Genomic DNA, 20,880 nt, shown 5'->3' with positions numbered 1-20,880 from the left:
CAGTTACTACAGTAGGCATGATTATACTGTACCATTGTTGAGAGTTCAACTTTTTCATGGTGGTAAACTTAATCCTTCTGTATTTGTGTTTATGGATTTTTGTAACAGTTAACCTATGTTTCTAAATCAATCATAAAAGCTTCATGAAATTAAATTTAATGGATAGCTAACATGACTTGATTTTATAAGCATTCTATATGAAATATTCATTATCCCAACTTTTATTTAATACTCGGGGTTATACTGATATCAGCACTCATTTTCAATGATACAGAGATTACATTAGGCAGCAAAAACAAACAAACAACAAACCGCAACAAGACAAGGCAGGGAGGTTTGTGATCATGATATTAAATTAATCTAAATTAATCATAATATATTAGAAAATTCATTCTTATGGCGTGTTGAAGATTGCTCCAGGAGATCAAATGGCCTTTAAATGTCTCCTCTTGTATTTCCACCAGTGCGTGCGGTCGCCCTTTATTTTGAAAGCGCCTACCGGAAGTTCTGTCTGTTAAAACTCCCGCAGCTGAATCCCACTCCCTGACAGTCCGCCCCGCCGAGCTCCAGTCCAGTGTTATAACGTCTTTTAGCAAAAGAAAATGAGCGACAAAGGTCTGTCAGACGAGGCAACAATCGCAGCTTGTAAAGATGGAGACCCAATAACCAAGGTAAGATGATTTTTTGTGCCTTTAGAAGTTGAACTTAACTTCTACTAGACACTATCAAACCCAACAGGCCTTCGGCTCCCGGACAGGTTCACTGCATCCATTATCGGACAGTGACACGTCTCGTCACTAAACATACATTAGCCTCCTGGTGACAAGTATTTCAGTTGTGTTGAATGTGTTTGCAAATGTTTGTGGCGGGTGTAGCAGCGACGTACACATTTCAAGTGTCAAAAACTGACTTTTATGGCAGGTTGCTGTAAGCTAGCTAACATCCAGTTGAATCTTCGCCGGCGCATTCCCGTGTGGAGAGAAACTTTCCAAACTCGAGGCGTGATTAATCAAAACATGCGTAGAACAAGTCTGTGCGTAACGCAAGGACTGCCCCGTGCTCACAGGTAAGCTGGTATTTTAGGCGCGGTCGCAAAGCAGGCGGGACTGGGGGTAGCTAACGTGGGCAGTGTTGCAAGCACAAGGTGCTGGAGCTAACTTGTCCAGCTGACTAAGAAATGTATCCATTATTCAAAGATTATATGCCTTATTATTAGGGCCCGAGCAACGAGTTGCGTGGGCCCAACGGGGCCATGCAACGAGTTGCAAGGACCCTCTTGTTTTCGTTCGGTTTATTATTATTATTATTATTATTATTTTTTTTCTTCTTTTTCCGCCTCTTTGATCGCCTTTTTGAGGGCCTTAAAATGCGTCAAAACTCCTGAAAATTTGCAGACGCGTCAGGCACGGCGAAAAATTTAAGAATTTAGGGGTCTTGAGCATGGGTGTGGCAAAATGGCCTCGGTAGCGCCACCTACATTTTTAACGGAACAGCCCCTCAAGCCCGTTGCGCCTAAAAATCTGAAAATCTGCACACATATGTAACATCCCATGACGCACCAAAAAGTCTCTTGGAGCCATATTCTAAACCCAACAGAAAGTATTTTTATTTTGACCGGAAGGTGAAAAAATTGTGTGTTTTTGGCCATTTCCAGGGATCGCTTGAACGCGAACTAGTCCTAGACGCATTATCCGATTGACTTCAAAATTTGATAATTTGTTCTTAAGACATAGACGAAGTTAAATTGCAAAAGTTTCGGACTTTTCATTGAAGGGCGTGGAAGTTATGGCCCCTCAAAGTTCGATTACTCGCCACAAAACAGGAAGTTGCTTTAAATTTGCTATATTTCGGCCATACTTTGTCCAAACTGCATCAAACTTTACAGGATTGTTAATGGTACCTATCTGCACACATCCATATGTCAATATTCATACAATTGTTGTAGCACCACCTATTTATAGCAGGAAATGACATATTTTATAGTGTGATGTCCAGTTTCTAGACGGGTGACCAGATTCACTTCAAATGTTGTCAGCCCCTCCTTGAGGATTTTTTGGAAGACTGGCTCCGAAAATTGTGAGTTTTGGTCGAAGCGTGTGCCGGTTCTGGCCCGTCAAAGTTCAGAAACCCAACTTCCTGTTTGAAACCTCAGATTTTGGGGTAACTTCCTGTTGCGACTCTCTACTTTATCCTATAGATGGAGCCATTGTATTACTCTTTGATGGGTTTTTGGAAAGGGGTCTCTGTGTGTGTGTGTGTGTGTGTGTGTGTGTGTGTTTGTGTTTGTGTTTGAGGGGGGAGGGGAAGAGGAGTTGATTGAGTCTGTGAGAAGCTGCCACAGAGAGGTTACAGTCAGGAGAGCCAAGAGCTGCTTTACACGCGGTATAAAAACTTCAGTTAAGATTTGAGCTGTCACTTGAGAAAGCATCATGCCAAAAACTAAGGAAATCACTGTAGACTTGAAGAATTGTCGATGCTCAGGAAGCAGGAGAAGGATATACAAAGTTATAACAGTATTTCCAAGCGTCAAGAACTCAAATGAGAAACGTCACCGAGAAATTCAAGGAGAGCCACACTGTGCAGAACAAGCCTGGCAGAGGTAGGAAGCCAAAGATTTCAATGACCCTGGAAAGAAAACCAGTGAGAGACCTGTCTAAAGAACCCATAAACGCTGCCAAGACACTAGTGAATGACTTAGTTAAGTCTGAAATTGTAGCCTCAATGAAGATTACATGAATTCATGTAATCTTACCATATGTCTCCCCTTGACCAAAGCTGAGCGTGGATTGATGCTGTCTTTACAGTTTGGTTTTGATCAGTTAGGAAATTTCACACGGGGTCAGCTGATTTTTTTCGTGTTACTCAGTGTACGGCGACAGGAAAAGTGCACTAGGTCCACCGGCGTCGAGGTGAACCAGCTGAATATAAGCCACTCAAGTTGACGACAAGTGCATTGAAAAGTAAAAGCTGCTGGCCTTTACCTTTTCTTTGTAAAAGCGCCTGTTCGGCCAGTAGTTAGTAAAGTAATATTTTCAGCGTTGTCCACAGTCTCATGACATGTTTAACACGAAGCACAGCACGCTGGTTAAGCTCATGGCAAACTGTTACTAACAGCTAAAATGAAAGCTTGTCTGTATGTAGTCTAACTGGTTAGTCACTAATCTCCAAATTTGGCAAATTGCTATAAACTTCACTCTCTTAAACCAGTAACAGTCTGAGCTGGACTGATAGGAGTCTGTATGGATAAAGATAAAATCCTAATGATACCCATCCCTACAGCTGGTTAGTGGCTTCGCCCTGACTTTAGGCAGATGAGATATTCACTGTTCAAATAACTTCATTATAAGCCTTGTTTAAGCATAAATGATTTATATATGCACCCAATAACAGAACTTGCAAAAAAATGCTTTTGCTCAAAGCTCAAAGCTTGTAAACTCAAGTTAAAACTGAGTTTTATCTCCTTTTGGGAGGGGGTATCTGTGTGTGTGTGTGTGTGTTTGTGTTTGTGTTTGAGGGGGGAGGGGAAGAGGAGTTGATTGAGTCTGTGAGAAGCTGCCACAGAGAGGTTACAGTCAGGAGAGCCATGAGCTGTCACAGATGATGAGCTCTGAAAAATATTATCACAGAAAATAATTAGCATAAAAGCTTTTATTTTAAATTTTTACATCTCGGAAGTGTGAACTGTTACGCCAGCGTGTGCCCTGCGACCTGCGTTGACCCCGCGGTTGCCGGGGTCCCGCGGTCGCCGCTCCCCCGACGGGCGCCGGGTGCGAGGGCCCGTTCAACGCTGCTCGCAGCTTTAATTATTATTATTATTATTATTATTATTATTATTATTATTATTATTATTATCTTTTTAGTCACTCTCTGTCCGTCTTTAAAGACACTTCCAGCCATGAAACATTCTTCCCACTGTGCCGCCTTTAAAGTATGCAGATCATCATCAAACTTCTCTGGCAGCACGATCCAGCACTCCTTTGTCTGTGTTTCCTGTTATCATAGATTTGCCAAAATATAGCTAAACGGCCTGCTTCTGTATCATTCCATCACTGGTTTTTATGCTCTTGATCTCTGCCAGAAGTAATGAATTTTGCCATAATTCACCAAAACTGTGACAGTTGTGCTTAAGTGGAAAATGCTTTATGCTGCAGGAGAGTTTGGGGAGTTTCTATGGATGTGTTGATATTTTTTCTCCACTGTAAAAACTTGACACTGTTTGGAGGAAGAGCACGGGAAAGGGGAACAGTTGCTAGCCACAGAGATAACACTTTGCTGTGAAACACACACACACACACACACACACACACACACACACACACACACACACACAGTAGAAGCCTGTTTCATTACATTTTGAACATGCACACTGCAGTTTGTGACATGAGATCATTTCTTTTTGCATCAGTTTTGACACAACGCAAACCATACTTCTGATCCCTGCAGGACTCACAAATTTATCTGTAATTTATAAGCAGCAGCCATTCATGAAAGGTGATGGTGTCGCTATCTTTTAAATAGTTCCTGCAAATTGCTGTTGTGAAAATGGCCTTGTTAAACCTCTGGCATGGTATGTAAAACTTTTTTTGCATAAAAAACAAAACTGTAGTGTATCCATGCAGGCCCGATTTGTTCAGTATGGTAATACTGACTGATCCCTAGCTCAAACAGATGCGGTGATCATACGCGCTCGGTTGCACAGAGGTGCAGTTTGGCTGCATGTTTGGCTAATGCCTTTTCATGACTGAGTGCAAGGATACAAATTTTTCTCGCTGGAGTTCAGGGACCGTCAGCTCAGTCTAACAGATCTTCTGCCCTGCAAACAAATGTGTTGTGCTGTCTAACCCAAGAATATAACACACTGCTTCATATACTGAACATGTCATAATATCCTGGTTTTGTTTGTGGTAACAGGGAATGGGTTTTCCATGCACACTTCAGTTTTACATAGTAGATATTCACATGTACTAACAGGCTGTGTGCACAAGAAGAAAACCAGTATGGTGGCTAATGCGAGCTCTTGTAATTGAACATTTTCTTTGTGTGTTGGCTGGTGAATAGTCGTGGTTTGTTTTAGAATAAGTTATTAGGGCTGTGGTTAACCAGCTATGGCTGAGGTCCTCCGCAAATTAGACACAGTGGTTCCTGTTAAACACACTTTGGAGCAGCACATTCAAATTCACACATTGGGCTGCTTAAATTTTTTGATTCTGCTCTTGGGAACACAAGTTTCTAATAGTCCTCAAATTAATGTAACCAAATGGAGCTCACTAGACCTCCACCAATGAAATTCAGGTTTTTAACCTTGTTAATATGTCCATATGGCGTTTTTGATATGATACAAGAAATATCATGTGCGAAATAGGCAGTCAATGCAGTATCTGAGCATTTCCACCTTGGAGCTGCAGTGTATCAATGATGGTCTCAAAAACACAGATTTAAACAACCTGGGTTTCATACGTCACATACCTGAAGAATGAACCCTGTCAACTTGCGAGATGGGGCAAAAGAAATCTGAAACCTCCAGCACAGAACAGATTTGTCAGTACCAAGCTAACAAACAACGTAAACTAATAAAAGATGCTAACTACACTTAGCATTGTGTTCCGTCTGCTGGTCGCAGATTTTGGTGCAAACAGACCCCTCATCTGAGTCTGGGTCTGACTGGGGCTCAAACAAGTATGGCTGAAACTTTCTGAAGATCCTGGCCATCTGGACATGCACTGCTCTTTCACTAGTCAGCCTTTTATGTGTAGCAGTGGTGGTTGATGGGACATATTCATAAATCCAGAATTTCTCAGTGTAGATGTGCGTCTAGCCCCTTTTCAGAGATTTTAAAAATCGTTTTATGTAGGAAAACCATGTCAAACAAAATCACAGCACAGTATTTTTACATACTTTAAAACATGTCTGCAGGGGATCTTCAAAATATTATGTGTATGTAACTCTCTTGTGTCTCTGTGTTTTAGGATTTCATGATGCAGCAGACTATGCTGCGGATTAAAGATCCAGTTAAATCCTTGGATTTCTACACCAGAATCCTCGGCATGACGTGAGTGTTAGTGTGGGCTTCATTTCAGTGAAATCTAAATCAGTCTTTATTGGCATTGCAACATAATGAGATTTGATTCAACTACACTACACTTACTTACTTGCACTTTTGACCTGTGTGGGTGTATGCGTTGTTGCTGAGACAGTTTCTCATTCATAAACTGGACTTGATGACTAAAGCAAGGTTTTCTCTCTCGTGTGCAAATTCTTGCAGGCTCCTGCAAAAGTTTGACTTCCCCTCCATGCATTTCTCGCTCTTCTTCCTGGGCTATGAGGACAAGAAGGAGATTCCTACAGATGTGACGGAGAGAACGGCCTGGACCTTTTCCAGAAGGGCCACCATTGAGCTGACACAGTAAGGGTCTACATCCTGAAATTGGAGCTGTAGGGTCATGCATGAAATGATGAGAATAACTCTGTGGTTAAAATCCAGATGTTAAATGTTTTAGTTTTTACCTTGTCTTTTCCTCTGTTGTGTTACAGTGCACGATAGAGTATTTTGAAATTGACTTTGAGTGTTTTCAGTCACAGTTAATGTTTTTAAGTAGTAGTTAGTCACTGACTAACTTCCTCTCATTTCCTCTCTCACCTCTTGTGTCCCTGCTCCTGTCCTTCCTGTCTTGCAGTAACTGGGGCTCTGAGACTGATGAGAACCAATCTTATCACAACGGAAACTCTGATCCTCGTGGCTTTGGTAAGACTCCTTTCTTGTGGTACAAACAGGGATCAATAAGATAAAATAAAAAGGGGAGGAAAGTGTCATGGAAAGTGTGCAGTGAAATGCTACATTGCCATAGTCTGAGAGTATGCGATAGGAATTATTTACAAAATAGCAAATAACAGCATTCATGTCCCAAAATACTTTTGCATGAAGACATGCAATACACAGCTGCAAGGACTTAAAATGTAGGAACATTCTTGGTTTAATAGTAACATTTTAGTTTTTAGTGATGTGTGACATTGATTGAAATCTTAAGTTTTTTAATCCCTCATCCACAGTACAACTTAACCTGCTATTTATACCTTTTAGGATATGTTTTAGCTTTTAACTGTCATGCAGAAGTGTTATTAAAGATATACTGTACTGTATGTGTCGGCTCGGTGGTGCAGTGGTTAGCACTGTTGCCTCACAGCACAGAGGTTCTGGGTTCAAATCGTGGTTTGCTTTTCTGTGTGGAGTTCTCATGTTCTCCCTGTGCCTGTGCCGCAGGTTAGGTTAACTGATCACCACATCTGATATCCATTAATATCCAACCAGACCAGGAGATTCATCTTCCCTATTATCACACAACTCTTTACCAATATGCCATAAAATACTGAGGTCCATTACTTTGGAATACCAGTTTTTAGTTCATCAAAATCTGTCTCATGAAGAGACACCTGTGCCATAGTTAACATGCTCAGTTTGTGTGCTGATGTGTTATGTTTCATGTCCGTTTCCTTTGCGACCATTATTATCATTAGTTTGTCTAAATTGTTATGTTACAGAGAAAAATATTCATAGTATTGGGATGAATTGTAAATCCTAGAGGGGAGTTTTTATAACAAGTCCCTATGGTTTTCTTACCTCTCCTGCACAATCTTTGCTAGGTTCATTTTTTTAACATACTTGGTTTTATTACTTGTGTGCTAATAAATAAAATAAATAAATAAATAAAAATAATGACTACCTGTAGGTGTGAATGTGAGTGTGAATGGTTGTTTGTCTCTATATGTCAGCCCTGTAATGGACTGGTGACCTGTCCAGGGTGTACCCCACCTCTCAGCCAATGTCAGCTGGGATTAGCTCCAGGTCCCCAGTATAGATGATGGATGGATGGATGTGCTGTATGTTCGTTGTCTGGTACTATTTAAACATACCTGCATGTCTGTATGTTTACGTATGGGCTCACATGAGCAACTCTGGATATGTGGAGCTGTAGATTCAAAGTGAACGGTCTCGATCTACCTGACATTTGATAGGACACATTGGAATTGCAGTTCCTGACGTCAATGCAGCCTGTAAACTGTTTGAAGAACAAGGAGTCACATTTGTCAAGAAGCCAGATGATGGTAAGATGTCAAATTATAGTGAATATAAGGTTTACATGCAGATTAAATAAATAAATAATAATAAATAAATAAATTGTGACAGTCTTTAAAGCATTTGTGTTTGTCTTGTCATTCTGCTATGACACAATGATTATGATGCGCACTTGTGGAAATCTTAAGTCAACGTTCACATGTTTATTCATATAGTACTTATGTTCATTTTCTGTCTCCCTCCCTTCCCTGATTTTTCTCCCAGGTAAAATGAAAGGCTTGGCCTTCATTCAGGACCCTGATGGCTACTGGATTGAGATCCTGAGTCCTAACAATATGTCGTCCATAACTTCCACCTAAAAACTGACAACATGCTACCTGCTGCGGTACACATAGGCCAGACCTGCTGTGGCTTTACTGGGAGAGCAGAATGTTGAGGTTTAGTGATGAATTTAGCAACCTGCGCCGGAGAGCTGAGGGAAAATGGAGCAAGATCAGTTGCACAATGGCAATCAGTGTGGCCTGGCATGGGCTGGACTAATACTGGACAGTTGATAAGCAAGTAAATTAGATACCTGAGTTATTGCTAGAAATAGCAACTACTTGGTGTAGCTGTTGAGTTTATCTGCCATCATCAGTTTGTGTTTTCAAAAAGTGACGCTGAAATAAAGTGGTATTACTGTGTAATAAATATGAAAGCCACCGTTCAAATGAAATGCATTTGTCTCTTTTTTGCTTACTTTTAGAGGCAAAGAAAATTGCAATGGTGTTTTTGCTGAAACAATCAAGGCCAAGCTTCAGCAGTGGTGTTAACGTGTTCAGAATTAATTGTGAAGTCAAATTTGTAACAAATAATTTCCACGTCAAGGATTTTTTTTCTGAATCGAAATTTGGAGATGGTTAGACCATTCTTCAGGACAAAATACAAACTTTGGTGATGAGCAAGAAATCTGAAATGTAAAATTTTAAAAATCACATTCAATTTGTCATCATATTTCTGATTTATAGTCTACTGCACATTTATATTTATTAAATCTGTCAAAAAATCCACATCATGCCAATAATATCAAATTTCAATTTGCCTAAACTGTTTTGCCTATAGTCTATAGTCTCTGCATGTCACTACCTGTTTTGACTACAGTGGTCCCACAGGTCTTGTTGTTGCCTTATATGCAAGCTTAAAGTCTGTTTGTGTTCTCAGTGCATTGTTACCAACCCTGAAGTCTGAGTTGTTCCTGCTGTCAGTACCTGGTTTTGTCACTAATGCCACCTGTTTATCTACTGTCAGCTTTACATTGGCTCTGCTGTGCATCAAATCAACAAAAAAGTCATCAATGCACATGCTAGAAATTTTCTGTGTCGAGGCATTGTGGTTTAGTCAGTTGACATGCTTCTCTTACAAACAGGAAATCTATGTCTGAGCAGCGCCTTACCTGTTAAATAAGTGTCCTGTCACTTACACAAAAAGTCCAGTTACTGTAGTCATATTTCTTTTTGCCTACACTGATTCTTCAGCCTGATTAGTTTTTCGCTCCTAACAGTCTACAGGAGTACATGGTTGACAGTGAGTCAGTTGTCTGTATTTTTCGTTTACTATCAACCCTCTTAATATTTCTAAATAAATCACCAAAGAAGAGAAGAATTACTCAGAAAATATTTCACAGCAATAGGTGTGGGCACCGTGGCTTAGTTGGTCAAAGCGCCTGTCTAGTAAACAGGAGATCCTGGGTTCAAATCCCAGTGGTGCCTCAGTAATAATTCATTATTATTGGCTTAACATGTTACAAACTGTGATAGTGTGAACCTTACTCAAGAATTTACACTTTGTGTTATCCCAGCAAATTGATTCAACTAAACAAATGCAAATAACTATGCATACTGCATGCCTTTGCATTGGAGGTTTATCAGCAGGACTGTGACGGATGAGGACACCACTTTCAGTATGTCAGGTAAATTTCAGCATGCCAGTCCATGGTTGTTGCACAAAACAAAAAAATGCAAATCCACATGTAAATGTAGAGGTTAAATCAAATAAAATGCTTACATTTGTCTGTTGATGAGGATCGTGAGCACAACAATACTTCCTGATCTCACTGTGCTTTGCATCACTGGATACATTTGACTATTGAGGATAAACATAGTTAAAGATTGTGTTTGTGTGTTTGGTGGATATCCAAGTGAATGACTCAGACTTTCAGTCACACATGCTGCTCTGATTGGTCCGTTTAGGTAAAAATCTGGTGCTATGAGAGCTCTGATAGGTGATATGGGACACTCCTGTTCCCATGTAGTACCACCATATTAATCACAGCTCTCTGTCAGCCCTGTCCTTTCAACAGAAATCCACTACACTGATCTCCCTTTGTTGGTGTCATCATTTGTGGTAAGTGTTATCATACAGACTTTGTTGCTGTTTGAAATAAGGCACCAAAAGTATTAGAGTTAAATAGAGTGAAATGTGCTGTATAGTGGTATTTACAGACAGCTGTTTATCTCCCTGTAAATCTGTTATCTTTGTGCTAATATTTTAATAGAGGAATAAACACAGTTCAGTGACATTACTTTAACGAATTACTGTTTTAAGAGGGATTCTTTGTTCATCCTTAGCTATTCCTCATGTAAAATTTCAGTGAAATTAGACATTGCAATTACATGACCTCAGTCATTAGATGCCAGATACCCCACTTAATACATGAATGACATGGTTTGTGTTTATTTCATTGTGTTGTATTACAATAAACTGATGCATGACCCTAACTCTACTAAGACTTTCTGCAGAAATCATGAAGAGAAACATCATCAGTCTTCTCCTCTTCAACCTCGTCCTTGTCGTCCTTCTCACTCCTCCACACACAGTGAACATTGTAAAGGTTGTCAATGTCCACATTGGGATAAACTGGACCACTGCGAATTCCTACTGCAGAGCATACTACACTGACTTGGTGACCATCAGAAATGCAGAGGACAATATGAGACTTGCCAAGTATTCAGGCTGGATTGGTTTGCATTATGGGGAAGATGGTGTATGGGTGTGGGCCAGTGAACATGAGGGGGTCACATTCGTCACCTGGGATGGTGGTGAGCAGGGTTAGAAGAAAAATATGTGTATTTGCTTATGGCTGTACTCAAGTCCGACTTCAGTGTAATCTAATGAAAATAATGAAAGAACTGCTGATCCTTTGCACATTTGAAATGTTTGTAATTTGGTCGGTCCACCACTTTCATTAAGATTGAGATAGTTTAACAACTTGGATGGACTGAAATTGTTTCTTACTAACTGTGGTGACCCCTTGACATTTTCTAAACACCATTATGAGTTACATTTGACTGACTGCCATGACATTTAGTGTGAGTATTCATGGTCCCCGTAGGATGAATTTTAATAACTTTGGTGAGAGTGTAACATTTCACTATTAGCGGGTCAAGATTTTAGATGCTATAACATATACAATTATGCAGTTTACTTGAACACAATCACATGTGAAGGAGTGTTAGTATGTGTTATAGAATCTTTGGTGGAATTTTTATAGGAATATTATAGAATCTTGTTACTGTATATCCATGTAACTGTTGTTCATTCTCATTCCTTGTTCTTGTAGATATACCAGATGATGATAAGCAGTGTGTTATGAAGTATGGCCCAGACTGGGTTAGAGAACCATGCAGATATTATCAGTACTCCCTCTGTATGGATGAAAGTCTGATTCTGGTCCAGGAGATGAAGACATGGGAGGAGGCCTTGCAGTACTGTAGAGAGCTGCAGGCACACACCAGATACAGGTTTGACCTGGTCAGCCTGCCAGAAAAATACATCAACGTGCTGGATGGAGGGACAAAAAAACTGAGCGCAACCACTGATGAGGTTTGATGTTTTTCCGCAGTGTGTGAGAGTGGTCTGCCTTCTGTGTTACATAGAGCTAACATCAACAGTAATACAATTCTTCACCAAATTTAACATTCAAAATGTGTTGTTTTGTTTATGCCAACTTAAGCTAAAGAGCTGCTGGGGGTAGCTTGATACTTGACGTACAGACATGGTATCTTTTCATCAAACTCTCAGCAAGAAAGCAAGTTACTAGTATTTCTCAACATGTATCACTGTTCCTTGTATTCTTGCATGTTATATCTCATGTGTATAGTACATTCAGTGATTTTTTGGACAGATTTTGTGTTCTTTGTACCAAACTGATACAAACTAACCTGTGAAAGAAAGTAAGCCCCACTCCTTTGATCCCTTTGCTGAACCTGCAATAAAATATCGCACCAGTTATGTGTGCAGTTTCTAGCCACCTCTTGTTGCCTGTGAGACATGCTCACTGTGGATGAGCAAAGGGAAATGAGTTGCAAAGTAGCTAACATTATGTGATGAAGCAGCACCAGCCAAGCAGAACAGAACAGAAGAGTACAGATTATAGCTGTGTATTCTCATACTGTTCACCCCTGTTGTTTCCTTTAGGTGTGGGTTGGACTGCGTTTCCAGGCTGGTAAGTGGTTCTGGCTGGATGGAAGCCAAGTGACCAGCTCCTACCTTCCTCACTGTCCTGTCCAGCAGCAGCACTGTGGCGCACTCGTTTACAATAGCACAAATTGGAAGACACTGAACTGTTCTGAGAAAAGAAAGTTCCTCTGTGGCATAAACAATTAAGTCCTAAATCTTGAAGTTCAACTGCCCTCTTGAAAATAAAGGTAACATGAGCAGAGAGGTAAATCCATGACAAGAAATACAATTTGTGATGTGGCTGAATTACCTGAGATGTAAACAAACCTGTATGGTAGTCAAACAACATTAGTAATTTTATTGTTGTTGTTGTTTAGTGCTAGTCCTTAGTCCTAAAAAAAAGATTTGTCAATTTTTAACTGATAGGTTTAAATACTGTGTTTTGACTTTTGGTGGTGTTTGCAATAGGACAGTATCATTAAAGCAGCTATAATCAATATCTCTTGATAATGACAATGTACAAATGACAACTTTACTGTTTCAGTTCAGTCTCACTGTTTTCAGCGTTGATGTAGCAGTCAACTTTTTTCAGCAAAAAAGCTCTAAAAACCAACTGTTGGTTGGTAGAGACAAGAACAGAGCTAAAAGACAGTGAATATTGGACTTAGACTTGTAAAATGTGTTGTTTTTACACTTGGAAGAGCTGTTTCCCCAGTTTATGTCAACTTAAGCAAATGAGCTGCTGGGGATAGCTTGTTACTTAGCTTACAGACTTGAGTGGTATCTTTTCATCTAACTCAGCAAAACTTTACTTTACAAAAAAATTCTAGTATCTGTCAAAATGTATCACTATTCCTTGTGTTCTTGCATGTTGTATCTCATGTTTATAGTATATTTAGTGATTTTATTCAGTCATGCCACAAGCATGACTCTAAATGAATGATAATGTTTCTCAATAACTGCTGGATGTATAAATAAGCATCTGTTAGCCAACAAGTTGGTCATATCTGATACGTCAGTGTTGTTATTATACGTTTAAATGATTGATCTAACTTAAATAAATTACTTATTTGTGAGACTTACTCAGAATTAAAATTATGTCATTATTTTTAATTTTACAAAAGGTAAAGTTTGAAAAATCAAGAATAAATCAATATGCAAATATTTCAATTTCAGTGTAACCACTGGTCACAAAATGTTCCCACTGAATGTGTCATGGAGACCTCAGGCTTCCACATCACACTTGTGTTAGTTACATTCTGAACTATAACTGGCCTCTAAACTAGTTGTTATGTCACAAACTCATATTTCATATGTTCATGTAATTTAAGGTGAGCTTAGAGAAACTTTCTGCCTTCAGCAGATGAATGTGAAAATGTCCCTCCAGTGTCAAACTCTGCACAGTCTTCATCAATGAGTAACTATCATTCCAGTAATAATGACACTAACTGTACTATTTTTGTGATCTGTATGTACAATAGAGATCAGAGACATGTCTGCAAATGCTAAGGAATTCAGATGTCCCCTGTGTAATTTTGTTTTCCACTAGAGGGTGCTCTTCACCTCACAGTAGGTGCATGTCATGGTTAAACTGAAGGAACATTTAGTCACCTGCTGTGTTGCAGAGGTCTACAGCTGTGATGTGTCACATTTTCTGCAAAGAATATCAGAATTTTTACTTTATTTACATTAATAAGCCTTTTATCAGTATGCTTAAATAAGTAACAACAATAATGAAAATTCATACTAAGAGTCAGCCCTGCAGTCCATTGCCCATCTTCTTTTCACATATGTAGTATAATCTGCTATGTGAAGATTGCAGGTTACATACTATGTATTACATGTAGATATGTATATATATGCCAGTCAGGCACTGACAGATGAAGTGAATGCCATTGATCATTTCATTACAGTGCAATGTTCTGCTGGGAAACCTGACATTCATATGGATGTTACTTTGACACAAACCATGCATCTAAACATTGCTGTGGACTAAGCACACTCCCCAATGGCAGGGGCCTCCCCCAGCAGGACAGTGCTTCCACCATACCACAATGGGATCCAGTATCTGTGGAACCTGCCTAATATTCTGTAGGTCCCCTTCCTGTTGCCAAAATAGCCACCTCTGGTGGTGTCCAATTTTTCTACACAGCATTTGTTCTAAAATTGGGATATAAATGAAGTGGACGATTCATTCCAGCAAATCATGGCGTTTGTCCTCGTGCACAGGAGGTGGGAGAGTACAAAGGGGCCGTGGCACGAGAAAGATGGAGATTCCGGTGCATGTTAACGCAGCAGAGTGAAGGCGAGGTAATGGGAGACAAACACCCCGAGAAGATATGCACAGAGGAAAATAATTTTCAAAAGAAATTTTATTATCAGGTCGTGGGGGAGAGCCACGTCAACAGTTGTGCGGCTTTCCAGCGGCAGAGGAAAAGCATGGAAACGGAGCGGAGGTTGCCGTTTCTGTTCAACAGGTCAGCAACAAATTTTGCTGTGTTTCATTGGGCCTTTTCCTCCTCTTTGTTCTTGGTTTAATGTTTGTGAGACTAGACCAAGCTGTCTGCAGCTACTGTGCTAACTCTATGAAACCGTCTCGTCCGCTCTGCATGTTAGCTTCGCTACAGCTAATGTAACACACAACAAGTGCTCCGTTGTTGTTTGTTGTTGTGAGATTAGTCCTTACAACGCCCGGCTTGTCTTCGGTCACTGTAGCTCTGTAAAAACAATCTAATCCACTAACTCCGTTGTGCGGAGTGTGCAGTGTTTGTATGCGTCGCACTTGATGACGTCTGATATTACGTTCGTTTCATTCAAAAACGGACGCGCTCGATTCTGCCATTTTCCTCCTTGGCTAGTTGTCAGTGTTGGTTTCCATGGCGATGGGATGAGTTTGTTTTTCTGCTTACACTGATAAATACAGAGTAGGTAGATGAGATTTAGTAGGCATGTGGTGAACTGAAAAGCACAGTCTGTTCAATCAGATTTCACAAGGAAGGTGCCTTAGCTTTATCTTGAAGTTATCAGTCAAAGCATCATCTAAGCTAAGAGATTTTGTCAGTCCTGCCAATCAGATGCTTACATGCCACTCAGACATATTCACCCTGGTGACTTTACACAATTCACATCCCCAGGTCACGTGATTCCCATGTGACTTCACTGACTTCAGCAAGTTGTGCACAATCCACAAAGGTCTAAATGCCATCTATGTACATCCTTACATAGCTGCTAACATGGCTGTCAAATCTTAATCTTGTTAGATTTGTGTATCCCTGGATATTATGTATCACGTATTGTTGAGTAATAAATCCTTTGTCCTGGCAGTTATTCTGTAAATACCCACTGGATATTAAAGATTACTATTCTATTATGTATCTACCCAAATAAGTGGATTGAATAGTAATTGTAGCTGACCAAAATATGCTGAGATTTCTTGAAATTCCCTATTTTTATAGCCATTGCTTTGCTGAGCCAATTACTACAACTCTAATGTCCATATATATCAGCAAACTCCTTTTTCTGATGAAAACTGAAGTCATGTATAACTCATAGAGGCTTAAGAGCTGCTGCTTAAGAGCTCACAATGACTGTACCTAGCCAACCTTGCTCAGGAGTTCAAAATAATTGTACTTGAGCTTGGATTTAACAGTTAAACAAATAAAAACTGACATTTGTCCACTGAGAATCCAGAAACATCCACATCATTATTATTTCAGTCCATCATTCCCCCCTCTCTGGCTGATAATTCAATCTTTCTCAGCCTAAAAAGCCACGACATTCCTCCATCACATCAGCGCCAACTTGAAGTTGGTGTGTGACGAATTGACCCATCGGTCCGACTGTAGTGGTTCATCTCTGGACATGAAACATCCAGCTCATCTTTTTGTCTGGGGTAAACCTGAGATGACTCAGTCTGTCTGAGGTATACCTCCGTATTCCCAGAGAGAAAAGACAGCAACCGACAAGCTTTGGCACTCTGAGGGAAGCAAGACAGAGGCTAAAAATATTTCATGTGGGTTTTTAATTCATAAACCACAACCACTTCCACTGCTGTTCCACCCTAAAGAGCAAATCTAGAGTAGTTCAGGTGCAGGGATAATTTGCTTAGTCATACAATAGACTACATACACTTTTATAATAAGCACATGCATGTATAGATCCATGTGTTACAATAATAAAAAAAAAGTCATTTGTTCCTTTTTATAGATGAATGGTTTGTGCCCTTCTCTGTTCTTATTCTGTAGTAGGTTTAAATATGGCCTGTTGAACTGTAAATCTGTCTGGATAATGAAAGGCTATTTAGCCTGGTGCCAGACTTCTGAGTGACCACACACATCTTCAAATCGAAGTGAAAATGAAATGCCAGTTCAGTTTGATTATAGCTATTGGTCTATTACTGAATCTCATTCCATTTTCAAAGCTACATTTCAAAAACATTACTGGGTGCCTTGTTAAGTGCAAACTGCAATCTGACACAGAAGTATAGCAACTAATTTAACTATAAATTAAATTGTGGCCTATGGTTTGCATATGTTCTGGAGTTTGGCTGTACAGTTAGTTCAGCCATCCCCGCTGCTCTCATAATGCCCATATGGTTTGTATTATATATAGTATTTTAATTCTGGGAAATCTCTCTTCCCATGACCTCTACAGAACTACATGAAATGTTGTAATCAGTTGTTTCCATTTCACCCAGCCAAGAATAGATGAGAATGTGAGACTGTGAGTCTTGTACTGCTGTAATGTATTGTCATCTGCAAACATATGTTTCCTTGTATTGTCTAAGTCCACGAGAAACCATCTGCATACATAACAAGCATCAGTAGTCCAAGGTAGCTGCCTTATGGAACACCACAGGTAACCTTACAGAAGGAGAAGTGGTGTCCAGCATTAAATAATGATAAAAAAAATATTATAGTTGTAGTAAAGAAACATTTATGATAATTCAACACATTTCATTTCATGTAATTCAATGCAAGCCAAAAGATTTTCAGGGGAATGGAGTGCTGTAGAACATGCTCTTATTCACATGACATAAGAAAAGTCAGTTAGACTGTGATACTTTTTGGGTTCTAGCTCATGATGAAAATGACCTCAGAATAGATAACATTCAGTTGTCATTGCTGATGTGAGAAGTGGCCCCTCTTGTAGTTTATTTAATTGTCTTGTGATGGGTTGGAACAAAAACAACCCTAATAGCTCTGGAGAACTTACTGAAGTACTGAAAAAAGGTGTACTTGAGCTTACAAAGCAATTCTATGGAATCACTTGAATGCCACACTGCACCACAAGGATAATGGCAAAGGTCTCTAAGAGGACTCTTGGTATGTATGACAATTAATTGCTCTTCACCTTAAAGAGCCATCGTCTCATGAAAAGCAGTTGTTTCGATTGTTTTGTCTATATGATATGAAGTGACTGGAATCATGCATATGATTGTGTTGCACTTTTGCAAATACGATGCCGACCAGATGGAGGTGTTGAATTTGAAAGTCAAGAGTTTTTTCTCTAATCTCATTTGTTAGCTGTGACACTTTTGAGCCTCTTGATGAAACTTGGAAAATGACTCATCTTTGCACTGTGTTCTGGCATTGGAAGATAAGCGTTTTCTGTTGTGCTCTGTTCAGCATGACGTATGACGTATGCTGGTCAAAGTAGCAAGTGGTTAATGGCCATCAATGGTGACAGGGCTTTAGTGTTATATTTTAACACACACCTTGCTGCACACTGCTGTCCTTAGAAATTAGCCTGAGTGCCATAATTAAGATGCCACCATGTCATAGTATAGATCAAAATATGAAGCCTTTGTAGTGACTGTTACACCACCACTTTAGTGATGATTAAACTCAGAGAGACAATGCATTTCATCTCTGATTGGCCTAGGGTGGGAAATAACATTACATATTACATGTCCTACATGTCTTTTGGGGCGGCATGGTGGTGCAGTGGTTAGCACTGTTGCCTCACAGGGGTTTGAGCCCTGGTTCGGGCGCCGGGGCTTTTCTGTGTGGAGTTTGTTCTCTCTCGCCCAATGTCAGCTGGGATTGGCTCCAGCCCCCCGCGACCCCTAACAGATAAGCGGTATAGATAATGGATGGATGGACTTTCAAGTAATTTCATAATATGTTAATGATGTCTACATTGTGAATATGTGTTGGTATTGAATGGGGATGCATTTTTCTGACTGTATTCTTCTCAGATGTGGCAATGGTGTGCACTCTGTCTATGTAGATTCATCATCATCATGGATTAATTTTGACTTGACACCATGCAGTATAAACCTCCATTACAGGCTTCATGCTCAATTTGATTGATATCCCCCACCTAAAAATACGAGCACTTATAGCCTCTGTACCTGTAGCAAAAAGCCACAATATGGAAAATATTCCATATGCCTGAGGATTTTTTTCTGTAATCTCCATGCACAGATGAGCCCATTGACTGTGACTGTGTGTCAATTATCTTTCTGCCATTGAACATCCAGATGGTAATTGGAAAGGAAGGTAGAGTGCTTTCTTCTTTGCTCAGAGATAATATGTGTAGAGCTCAAATGTGAGCTATAGGAGCAGGGTACTTCAGGTTAACCTATTATGCAAAGTAGCTAGTGGTTAGTGAGCCCTTGCTGTCAATTAAAGGTTGCACATGTTAAATGGTTGAATACATTTTGTTTCATGACTGAAATAAATACATTTACACAACAGAGGATATACAAAATAAACACAGAATATGAATAAGACAAAAGAACACTATGAGAGAATATATGTGATTTTAGAGCCTACTTTGTCAAAATGTCTGAGAGAGTCACTGAAGGCCACTTAGGGTATTGTTCACACTGCTCTAGATGAAAGCATGAGAATGTCACAGAATCCTAATGAAAACATATGATGACTTCTGTAGTGGTTGTCATTTGGTTTGTGCTGCAGGGATGCCTCCCTGTTGCATATTCTGTTCACATAATCAGCAATGGTAGGCATACAAAATGTTTCTAACTGAATAGAAAATTATAGATAATAGGGCAATGACAGAACACAGGACAAAGACTATGTTCTAGTTTGAAAATGTAAAGAGGCCTTGAAATTGTTATTTGTCTATCGCAGTCCATTTTCATAAGGTGTTATTTTGTCTATCTTCCACATAGAGAGTGGTGCAAGAATGAGTATTAAAACCTGGAAGCAGTATTTTTGCATTCCTGGTGCTCTTATTCTACAGTCAATGGATTTTTTGAATGGGTTTTTGGTTAAATACCTGAAATAAGGTCTGTGCTTAACACAAGCTTAAGACATTTCGTGTCTTATTCTACAACATAAAATACATCAGTAAAAAACCACTTGTGTGTTTTTTCAAGCTTCTGAAAAGGCTTTTGAAAAGGCAGGTGCTAACAAATGGTTTAATGAGACTACAGAGGTTGTCGACTTACCAATCTGAAGATTGTCTTGCTAATAAAAGATTTTTTGTTGATCTGTAGGTATAAAGTTTACCATGCTCACCATCTTAGTTTAGCTTGTTAGCCTGCTGACATTTATTAATGAGCACTAAAAACAAAGTACAGCTAAGGCTGATGGGAATGTCATTAATTTTGCAGATATTTGGGCATAAGCCAAAATCATAAGCTCAACCTGAGGGAGTGCCAAATGTAATAACAGTCAATACGTTATACTCAGAACCACAAATGTCATCCTGGAACACCATGAATATCTGTACACAAATTCATGGTTGTCCATCCAATAGTTGTTGAGACATTTCAGTCTGGACAAAGGTAGTACAGACTGACATTACCACTCTCAGGTCAATGTCTGTAACATGGCTAAAAACATTCACTTAGTATGTGCAATGTGGTAGCGCAGCACTACAATGGAAGCCCATATTGACTGGGAATTAATTAGCACCAGTATGGAGAACTGATTTTGGTCAAGTATTAAATGGTTTTATCCATTACTAAGTGGATTTGTCCATTGCCAGTGGTACTCGGCACTTAATGTATCTGCTCTGATTCTGCCAGGAGGCTTCACGTTACATGGGTCAGCCTGGGTGACAGACAGTCGAGCACAACCTTTTTGTTAGGTATTAGGAAAAAGAAAAAATCATTGTTGACCCATTTTGAAGGAGGGCCACTCTGGATATTTTTAGCAGGCAGTCCATTGGAAAGAAGCCATTTTTTGCTAATCTCCTTACCCTTCACTGCCCACCAGAGACTACTTAACAGCCTAGACTGCCAGCAGGTAGACCTAAAGTTTACCTGTCCATTCTGTTGTCCTATTTACAGCACCATGGAACAGATCAGACAAAATAATGCAGTTAGGCTAGAGGATTTTCAAAGTGTAGACTTTGAACAGATGTGTCATCCACTGTATGTGGTGTGGAAACAACCACTG

General features: G+C 39.7%; 2 protein-coding genes and 1 non-coding gene across 5 annotated transcripts; all 3 read left to right on the top strand.

The window, feature by feature from the left end:
• The first annotated feature begins 502 nt into the window (after window positions 1-502).
• On the top strand, window positions 503-8,786 carry LOC108897748 (lactoylglutathione lyase). The gene is made up of 6 exons (XM_018697512.2): window positions 503-671; window positions 5,967-6,049; window positions 6,263-6,403; window positions 6,675-6,742; window positions 8,011-8,100; window positions 8,336-8,786. Exons 1-6 carry the CDS (start codon window positions 603-605, stop codon window positions 8,428-8,430), a joined length of 546 nt encoding a protein of 181 aa, XP_018553028.1. The 5' UTR covers window positions 503-602; the 3' UTR covers window positions 8,431-8,786.
• Window positions 8,787-8,932: 146 nt separating this feature from the next.
• On the top strand, window positions 8,933-13,590 carry LOC108897747 (secretory phospholipase A2 receptor). 3 transcript variants are annotated; one of them, XM_051076432.1, is made up of 4 exons: window positions 8,933-10,453; window positions 10,849-11,148; window positions 11,670-11,932; window positions 12,527-13,590. In XM_051076432.1, the coding sequence occupies exons 2-4, from the start codon at window positions 10,854-10,856 to the stop codon at window positions 12,713-12,715; spliced, it is 747 nt and encodes a 248-aa protein (XP_050932389.1). In that variant the 5' UTR covers window positions 8,933-10,453; window positions 10,849-10,853; the 3' UTR covers window positions 12,716-13,590. The 3 variants fall into 3 exon arrangements, with proteins under 3 accessions (XP_050932389.1, XP_018553025.1, XP_050932387.1); XM_018697509.2 differs by having other exon boundaries at window positions 10,849-11,157; XM_051076430.1 differs by having other exon boundaries at window positions 10,838-11,157.
• On the top strand, window positions 9,746-9,819 carry trnat-agu (transfer RNA threonine (anticodon AGU)). The gene has a single exon. It is a non-coding gene; the product is annotated as a tRNA-Thr (tRNA).
• Window positions 13,591-20,880: the final 7,290 nt, after the last annotated feature.

This window comes from Lates calcarifer, linkage group LG2 (assembly GCF_001640805.2).
Source record: "Lates calcarifer isolate ASB-BC8 linkage group LG2, TLL_Latcal_v3, whole genome shotgun sequence".
Lineage (NCBI taxonomy): Eukaryota > Metazoa > Chordata > Actinopteri > Centropomidae > Lates > Lates calcarifer.
This window is presented reverse-complemented; position numbering and strand designations above follow the sequence as displayed.

Coding starts and splice junctions, on each gene's coding strand:
- LOC108897748 (XM_018697512.2), top strand. CDS start 603: ATGAGCGACAAAGGTCTGTCAGACGAGGCAACAATCGCAGCTTGTAAA. Junction 672..5,966: donor ATGGAGACCCAATAACCAAG/GTAAGATGATTT, acceptor TCTGTGTTTTAG/GATTTCATGATGCAGCAGAC. Junction 6,404..6,674: donor GCCACCATTGAGCTGACACA/GTAAGGGTCTAC, acceptor CCTGTCTTGCAG/TAACTGGGGCTCTGAGACTG.
- LOC108897747 (XM_018697509.2), top strand. CDS start 10,854: ATGAAGAGAAACATCATCAGTCTTCTCCTCTTCAACCTCGTCCTTGTC. Junction 11,158..11,669: donor CTGGGATGGTGGTGAGCAGG/GTTAGAAGAAAA, acceptor TTGTTCTTGTAG/ATATACCAGATGATGATAAG. Junction 11,933..12,526: donor TGAGCGCAACCACTGATGAG/GTTTGATGTTTT, acceptor TGTTTCCTTTAG/GTGTGGGTTGGACTGCGTTT.